This window comes from Myotis davidii, unplaced genomic scaffold, assembly GCF_000327345.1.
Source record: "Myotis davidii unplaced genomic scaffold, ASM32734v1 scaffold204, whole genome shotgun sequence".
Taxonomy (NCBI): Eukaryota; Metazoa; Chordata; class Mammalia; order Chiroptera; family Vespertilionidae; genus Myotis; species Myotis davidii.
In genome coordinates, this window is record NW_006299715.1 from 6,455,217 (window position 1) to 6,464,798 (window position 9,582).

The window sequence follows — 9,582 nt, forward strand, 5'->3', positions numbered from 1 at the left end:
CCCCAGAGGCGGTGCATGGGGGGGGGGGGGGCGGAGGGTTGAGATGATGTCAGTTTTCAGCTATTTTTCACTGTCTAACTTGGATGGGTCTGTCAGGCTCTCATAATATATCTTATCCAAGGCATTAGAAGTATTACTGATCAATTCCTTAAGGAAAATTGCCTTGTTGGAATAGAAGATATTGATGATGAGAGATATGAGTTGGGCCACTTCTGCCTGGAAGGCAAAAGTCCCCACCTCCTCCTCTCCATGATGTACTTCCTCAGGCAGCTTGGAGGTGAAGACATGCAAGTACTAGGGAGCAGGGTGGGCAGGGACTGTGTTTTGTTCACACACTACAAGAAGAGTACACAAGGGTAACTCAGAGCAGCTTAAACAAATCTTAACTGTGTCTCTGAACTGACAGTCACATAAGTCTCACTTGAACCCCAAATAATTCTGACTAATGAAATCTTACTTCTATTGCCTTGTAATCAACTTCTGGCTATTTATACAGCCTGGCTGTTTTCTTTTTCCTATCTTTTGATCCTAGTGCTTCATCTTTTGTCTCCAAAGGAATAAAAACATTACTTACTCGTATTCTATTAGTGGATGCCTATCTGTTTAAGACTTTGAACACCTAATTCTCTTGCAATGTAATTATCCATTTAGAATGAATCATTGATTCTGCCTCATGGGATGAGCAATTTGTACGCTGTATTTTTTTTCCTTCACATCCCACAACTCTCACATTCTGCAGAATAATCTTGAGTTTTATAATCAGATGATTAGTATTAATTTAATTGCTACATTATGCATCTAACATCTGTTTATATCCATTTTAGCAATTGTTTGGAAATCAACTCTCAAATTTTACTGTTCCTATGGCCACATGTTTTAATCATATCTGAGTCATTATATTTTTTCAGTTCTCAGGTGGCCTGAGTATTTCCTAAATAATATTTTTTTAGAAAAGATATTTAGGTTCTTTATATCATGAGACCTTAGAAGCATATGAATAGTGTCCCCCCTTTTGTAAGTCATATTGGTTAGGATGATATTTTGTTATATTTAATAACAAAAAAAAACCCAAATGAAAAATGGCTAAAAATATATTAAAATTTATTTCTCATATAAGAGAAATCTGAGCATAGGATGTCCAGACTTCACCTGATAGAGCCATGAATGTTGTTGTTGACCCAGTTTTATGCGTTTCCTCACTGCAGCAGTTATCATATTCATGATCTCAGCTGGTTGCTCCAGTGCCAGTCATCATATCCACTTTCTAAGCAGGAGAATGAATGAAAAAAGAGATGGAAAATGATGTTTTACTTCCATTTCTAGGAAAATTTACACACTGTCGGTCACATTTCACTGGACCAACAAGAAGAAAATAGTCACAATTGCAAGGAAAAAAATTATAATGTGTTTGACTAAAATTGAAGGAAAGAATGCACATTAGAAGTCACAATCAAGTTATGCTCACACATTTGAGCAATACCTTTAATGAACATATAGAATTCGTGGGTTATAAATATTCTTTCTAAAATCTCTGTCAATATCGCTCCATTGTCTACCTTTTTTTTTTTTAAAGAAAAGAAATTATCCAAATTTTCTCTTTTGTAAGTAATATTTTTCTTGTGCTTCTTCACAATGGATGCTTGTTTAATTTGTTCTTATTCTTTGAAATTATTTTTAAAAAATACAACATATGTTTATATACATATTTTTTATTAACTTATTTGGTATTCAGTGGTCCTTTTACTGTTAAAATTACAATCTTTATTTCCTCATAGAAAAGTTTACTTTTCCATTCTTTTTTTTTTGGTTTTTGTTTCTCTTTCATTTGTTCTGATTTTATTTTCTGGAATTTTGTATTATTAATATATTGGCTTTCTTAGAGTTCTGTCCACAGTTAGATTTTTTTCTCCCTTATCTTTTTTATTTACTTCTGAGAGAATTTCTTTAGCTTATTTCCTAAGTCCCTACTTGAGATTGTCACTTGTAATATATTTCATTTGTCTGAGGTTTGCTTTGTAAAATTTAGTTATGATGTTTTTCCCCAGGAATATGAGTTCCTAATCTCATATTGCTCCATGTTGGTATATACAATGTTTCTCCAATTATCCGGTAAATAAGAAAAGGAAGAAATTTGGGTTTCTTTCCTCTTTTATGAAGTCCATTTCACAGGATTGCATTTGTACTGATTTTTCTGCACTACCTTCTGTTAGCCTACTGAGTCCTTTCACACACCTGGTGATTTTACTCTGCATGCTCTTAAACAAGAGGTCTGTGCTTGCCTAATGATATAACTTGTGGTTTATTTTTCGGGGGTTATGCTTAAGTTTTCATCCCCTGCAAAAAAGGAGGAGGATGCTTATATTTTCTGTGGGTTGATTGTGGTAGACTGGGGATCCAGATGGCCACAAGGCACAGGGAAGGATGTGTTTTTGCTTGTCCAGCAGGTCCTGTCCAGCCACTAAAGCAGGTGACTGATTCCTGGCCCACTCTAGCCTGTAAGGTAGCCAAGAATTAGTTGTGAAATGCATTTTCAAATGGGAAGGTAAAAGTTACTAGGAAGCTAAGCCTTGAGGAAAATTCTTTACTATTGCAGTTGGTGGTGTTGCTTCTCCATGTTTGTTGTATGTCAAGAGAGGTTTAAAGGAATCTGCTGTGACTAGTCACTTGAGTACAAAGAGCTCTGACATAGTATTCACCTCCATATCATCTAGCTAGCTAACACTCACCTCCATTCCTTATTATTCCAAGCTTAGGTGGTTATTTTCCAGGTCTTGTGATGAGAAAAGCTACCCACCTACCTAATAGACAGACCTCTCCTGTGCCTCCATCTGCTTGATACTTGTCAACAATTTTTCAAAGAGCCTCAACCTTTGATGGAAACCCTATGCTTCCAAGTCATGATAAATATATTCTTATTTTTAGACTCCTTGTGTAATGATATTTAGTAAGAAGAAGAGAATGCATGAGCCCAAATAACCATTTTGAATCTTAAAATGTGAATTTGTAGCCACACCATTATATAAAGGCCAATTTTCCAAACCACAAATATGACTTATAATGTTTCTACTGATCTCAGTATGTGCTGATGTAGGATAAAATACCTTAATTATTTTGAGAGAAATAAAACTTGTTTTAGTTTTTAATGTTGGTAAACCGTATGCACATATGAATGTTTTAAAGCTGAAATTATGTTAACTTTATCTAAAAACCAGGTTTAGTACAATTTAGGGAGGACTAAATTGATAAAAAGGATACACCTCAAGTATTTCAGGGGGTTTTTATATTACAGAATTGTGTGCTTGATATTTTTCCAGAGTGTATAAAAATTGTCAACTAAATCAAACTCTAAAAATGCCAGTGGTCTCCCAGACTCAAAGGCCTGTGGGGCAAAGTTTTATCTTTAATTAAATATTGGTAATACCTACTTGACAGATTAAAAGCCATTTTTATCTGATTAACTTGATTAACTATATCATAATATGTTTTTAAGAAAAAATATTAAGCCCATGCACACAATCTTCCATAACTGTAACATGCCCTCACAGAGGTGCATCCCACCTGCTGTCTTCGCTTATAGTCAGTGGGAGCTGCTGAAATCGCCAAATCTGGTCACCAGAATCCCAGATGCAGTCACTGGGTGAATCCATCTGGTTCTAGTGAGCAATAAAGAACAGGATTCTTTCATTTCAAACTTTCAGAAAGTTAAAAATTATTTTTTAAAAAGATTCATTGTGAAGAACTTTACCCATATTACACACACACACACACACACACCCTCATCAATGAAGTTTGCTAAATAATTAACCTAAAGTAAAAATAAACATGAAAGGTGCTATACAATGGTAATTACAATGCCTTTCTCTCAACGTAGGTAATAGTGATAGTGATGGTGATGGTGATGGTGATGGTGATGGTGATGGTGATGGTGATGGTGATGGTGATGGTGATGATGATGATGATGATGGTGGTGGTGGTGGTGGTGGTGGTGGTAGTGCTCGGCGTGTCAGCATTTTGAAAAACCCTAACATTATGGCCTCTGTGTTGAATTTTCTTTTCCATTCTGCATCCATTCACCCCATGCCTTTTAACAGCTCTGGATTTTTTATTTGAACATCCCAACCCTATTGTGCTTGGGCTTCCCTGCCTTAAAATTAGTCCACTCCCTAGTCCCAGGTGTAATAGGTTGTATAATCCAAAATCCAGGTCACAGGACCAACTTATGGTCCTGTGATTTTTGTAGGGTGCAGACATAAGGTGGTGAAATTACGGAGAATGTAGGGGTTCTTTCAGAGCTACTAGGAGAGGGTGACTCCCTTTTAATGAATCCAGGATCGCTGAAGCTACAGAAGTATCTGGATGCTGCCTTTAGGAAGAAGTTTACATGAGAATGGATTCAGAAAGAAGGAAGTAGAGCCAAGTGATTAAGATAGAGAAAAGAACTATAAGTGACTTTGAGGAGTTAAAGCAGCTAGGCAGTTAGGAGCTGGACTGAGAGGTGGGAGGGGAGAGGTGAGGAATGTAGAAGGGAGGTGCAGCGGAAGCCTGCCAGTGTGAGCAGAAACCAGTTCCTCAGCCCCACCCCGGCCCCTGTAAAATCCCAAGAACAAAGGGCCATGATCCAGGGCTGAATACACAGGATGAGGAAAATGAGCGGGAACCCTGAAGTTTAACATGTATGGATGTTGTTAGAGCCGTTTTTGAAACGAACCAATGGGAAGTTAGTAGGGCACATAGTAACCCCTAAACCAAGGAACTGCCCAGTTACTGGGTTGGGTCCCCTCCCCAGATCCTGTCAGAGGTATACATTTATAAGTAGGAAGACTTATGGGACTGCTATACATTTATATGTAGGAAGACTTATGGGAAAGCTCCTATATCAGGGAGCTTTTCTGTAATAAAACTTTGCTTTTGCTCATCTCTTTGTGAACTCATTCTGTGATTTCATGAGACAACAAACTCTAACCCAAACAGAAATTTTGATATCATCTTCATTTAAACTCTGAGCCAAGTCTTTCCTGAAGCCATTCCTACTCCTGGACTTCTCAGGCCATTCTTCCCAGTCAGCTCACACTCTTCCTCCCTTGCCCACTCCTCTGTAGCAACAAATTTGTTTTGAAGAGGCCACTGTAATTCTTACTCAGGACATTGCATTTTCTGTTTCCTCTGCCTGGAATGCCACCCTCTCCCCTCTCCACCACCCTATACACACACAGCTATTCTCCTTACTCCCGCCTTCATTTTCTTCAAATCTCTGCTCAAATACCATTCCTAAGAGAAACCCACCTGATACTTTTCTAAAGAAGTGCATCTGGCCATTTGCCAGCTTCCACCTGCCAAAGTTTCCTCACTGAACAGCATCTGCCACTTTATAATATAGCGTTTGTTGTTGTTATTGTTGTTTGGTGTGTGTGTTGGGGTGGGGTGAGGGGTGAGACTTCTCTGCCCTCCCATTAGGGTGTGAGTGTCACTTGGGCAGTAGGTTTGTCTGCTTTGTCACTGTTGCATTCCAGCATCAAGAATCTTGCCTATTGTATAGTGAGTACTATTGTATAGATAGAGATATTGATATATCTCATGATGTTCTGAGAGGGAAAGGGGGGTGCTATTCATTGTTATTGCAGGACTACAACAGGGATAAATCAGAACTGTCTCGGAAAAAATCTGGATGTATGTTCACACTAGGTATACGTCCACGGCAAATAGTTTGCTACCAACTTAAAAAGTATAGTAATCTTCTGAGTAAACTATGGGTATAGTTTTCAGAACACCCGGAATTGTCATTCTGCCTCATTCGTAAACAGAAACATAGTACATTTCTGAAGCACGCTGGCAATTCCCATAGACAGAGCTTTCATAGATAGGCAATTATTGGTTGAATGAAGGAATACACAAACATATTAATAAATCCCTATGGTGTTGTTTTGGCTCAATCCTGGAGTATTTATTCTCTCACAGCTAAAAGTATTGTAACTGTTAGACTATTATGTTAGTGTTTTAGGATATAGGAGGCTGATATGGTTACGCAAAAAGTAAATGGAGGATGAGATAGACAAGTAGGTTCTGCTTGACTGGAGCTCTTAAAGGCTACTCTCTAGCACTTTCCAAATCGCTGAGCTTAGCCAGGAGAGCTTCAACATATTACCCTATGATGTTTCTGTTTCCTTTATCAATAGATAATAAAATAATTTCATAGAACTCTCACATTACTTTGCATTTAGTGAAGAAAACTAATAGCTAGTGGACTTTTGCCCAGCACAGATCCTGTCACAGGTATACATTTATAAGTAGGAAGACTTATGGGACTGCGATACTTTTTAAGTTGGTAGCAAACTATATGCAGCAGATGTATACGTAGTGTGAACATATATCCAGATTTTTTTCTGAGACAGTTCTGATTTATTCTTCTCATAGTCCTACAATAACAATGAATAGCACCCGCTATCCCTCTCAGAACATCTTGAGATATATCAATATTTCTATCTATTGCCCTTCCTAGGGTTAGTCCATTGTAATCATCTGAGTAAACTATTGGTACAGTTTTCAGAACACCTGGAAGTGTCATTCTGCCTCATTCATAAACAGAAACATAGTACATTTCTGAAGCACGCTGGCACTTCCTATAGACAGAGCTTTCATAGATAGACAAGTGCGTAAACAAACAATGACAGTGTACATGAAAAGGATTAGGGAGGAAGAGGCAGCTAAATCTCCAACCTTTTCACTTATTTCCATTTCCACAGCTGCCATTCTTTTCCAAGCCACCATCACCTTTTATTGGACCATCTCTATAAACTCCTAAGTAGGCCATCGGTTCTTCTCTTCTCCCCCTTCTATCTGTTAGCAGCCAAGGTGAGCATTCAAGACACAAACTGGATCCTATCCTCCCATCACGAGGATTACCCTAGGAAATAAGTGTCTAAACCAGGTGCCCTACAAAACAGAGCCTAAGGCAGTGATGGTGAACCTTTTGAGCTCGGCGTGTCAGCATTTTGAAAAACCCTAACTTAACTCTGGTGCCGTGTCACATATAGAAATTTTTTGATATTTGCAATCATAGTGAAACAAAGACATATTTTTTATATTTATTTTATATATTTAAATGCCATTTAACAAAGAAAAGTCAACCAAAAAAATGAGTTTGCGTGTCACCTCTGACACGCGTGTCATAGGTTCGCCATCACTGGCCTAAGGCAAAGCCTTTGTGCTAAGACTCTAGTGAGGCGCTCAATTCCAGGATGGCTGGAGTGAGGGAAAGGGGAGTGAAGCAGGAAAGGAGATAGGAAATGGGAGGCATTTGGCCAAATATCATCTCCACGTGGCTGTGCAGGTATTTTTTAGATAAGGTTACCATTTCAGTTAGTTCACTTTGAGTAAAGTAGGTTAGCTTCCACAGTGTGCAAGGGCCTCATCCAATCAGGTGAAGGTTTGTGAGAGAAGACAAAAGTCTCTCGAGAAAGAAGGATTGAAGGATTTCTGCCTCCACAAGGCCTTTGGACTGGGGAATGCAACATAACCACATGCCTGGGCCTCCAGCCTGCTAGCATGCCCTGCAAGTTTCAGACTTCCCAGCCTCCACAGCCACACCTGAGCCAATTCTTTAATCTCTCTCTCTCTCTCTCTCTCTCCTCTCTCTCTCTCTCGCTCTCTCTCTCTCTCTTCTCTCTCTCTCTCTCTCTCTCTCTCTCTCTCTCTCTCTCTCTCACACACACACACACACACACACACACACACACACCCTATTGGTTCTCATTCTCTGGAGAACTCTGGAAAATACAACTGGGCAAAGGCCCTGAGACTACCAGAGAGAACAGATTGTTCAAGGTTCTGAGAAAAGGTCACTGCAGTAGAGTGAAGGGTCAAGGGTATGAGTTGAGCCTGGAAAGGAAGGCAGGAGCCAGATATTCAGGACCTAAGGCAGCAGGTTTTCATCATTATTGGGAGTGCAATGAAAAGCTATTGAATTGTTTCAAGTAGGCTGGATTGGAGACACTGAAGTTTAAAATCTGGAGACCTAGCTGGTTTGGCTCAGTGGATAGAGCCTTAACCTGCAGACCAAAGGGTCCCAGGTTTAAATCCAGTCAAGAGCATGTACCTGGTTGCAGGTTCCTCCTCAGCCTGGGCCCATGGTAAGGGCTCATGCAGGAGGCAACCAATCGATGCATTTCTCTCACATCAATGTTTCTCTCTGTCTTTTTCTCTTCCACTCTCCCAAAAATCAATGGAAAAATATCCTCGGGTGAGTATTAACAACAAAAAAATAATAATAATCATCTTACCTAATAATAGACAAACATGTAAATTAACCATCCCTCCACTACACTCACCAGCCAACAAAGATGGCGGTTAATTTGCATACATAGGCAAGAAGTGGTGGAGCGAGACTGAAGGCTCTGGCTGGAGCAGTGAAGACTGAAGGTTCTGGCCAGAGCAGCGAAGGCCTGGGTCCCGAGTGCTGGGGGAAAACCAGTGCTGGCAGCCAGGGGAAGGGAAAGCATATTGCATGAATTCTTCGTCCAACAGGCCTCTAGTAATAATAATAAAATGAAATCTGGAGACCTGTGTAATATTATAGGTGATAAATCATGTATCCTGAACTGGGCTAAGGCCAAAGGAGAGGGAGAAAGGAGTCAGGTAGCATTTCCTTAGCTTTCCCTATTGTGTTTACATTGTAGGTGCAACTCTGCTAGGAAGTTTCCTGAATTCTGGGGTAAAGATTTTCTCTTCCAACCTGCATCTGTAGCCATGGAAAAGGTTTTGATTCATAAAGCCAACTTCTTACAGGCCAGAGAGGTAAGTTAATTTTAAATTCATGTTCCAAAGTCTTCTTTGTTTTTGTTAGTTTATTTGTTTTAGACTCTGAAAAGTTTAACATTTTACTCAAAAGTTTTCAGACATCTTACAGGAACTCTTTCTCTAGATGAGCCCTGAAATCAGTGTAAACGTGATATTAGTATACTCCTGAGTCGTTTCTCTTTTCCCCTTGACTTGGTGTGCTAAAGTATAAGTTGCAAGTTCCAGTAAAAAAAAAGAAATAAAAAGCTTGCAATTAATGCTTAAGTAGATATAATTACCAGTAAAATTAGACAAGAGCCAACTTTTAATTTTCTAGGTATATGGATCTTATGCTGAGAAATTCACCAGTGCTTAAAGGAGTCTTCAAATCTTTTCTGTAGCCCATTATATTTTTCTAGTATTCTCATTTTCTCCCCTAACTTGCAGTATTTCATATCTTTAGCACCTCTCCTTCCCACTCAACTCTTGAAAAATTTCAAGTATGATTTTTTTTCTCTCATACTTGATGGTAAAAACAGAAGCATTCAGAAAGGAAGTCCTTCCAGTGATCATCTAAATCCTCCCTGGTTTCCCCCCACCAACTTCCCTTCTTCCTCTGATTTCAATGAAGAAAATGTTCCTTCATATTTCAAAGATCAGTCCCTCCAATGGTCAAGTTTCAATCAACTATCCTATTGTCTTCTCCAAGATTTTAATTCCTTGGTTATTTCTCTACTACTACTTCCTCCTCCTCCTCCTTTTCTTCTTCTTCTTCTCCTTCTCCTTCTCCTCCTCCTCTCCTCTTTTTCT

At 39.1% G+C, this 9,582-nt stretch overlaps 1 protein-coding gene across 1 annotated transcript in view; it reads left to right on the forward strand.

The window, feature by feature from the left end:
* The first annotated feature begins 3,533 nt into the window (after positions 1-3,533).
* The window catches only part of SLIT2 (slit guidance ligand 2), a 388,092-nt gene continuing 382,043 nt past the window's right edge, over positions 3,534-9,582 (forward strand). The window contains 2 exon segments of the mRNA XM_015571823.1: positions 3,534-3,637; positions 8,673-8,790. Of these exon segments, the coding sequence (XP_015427309.1) occupies positions 3,534-3,637; positions 8,673-8,790 (222 nt within the window).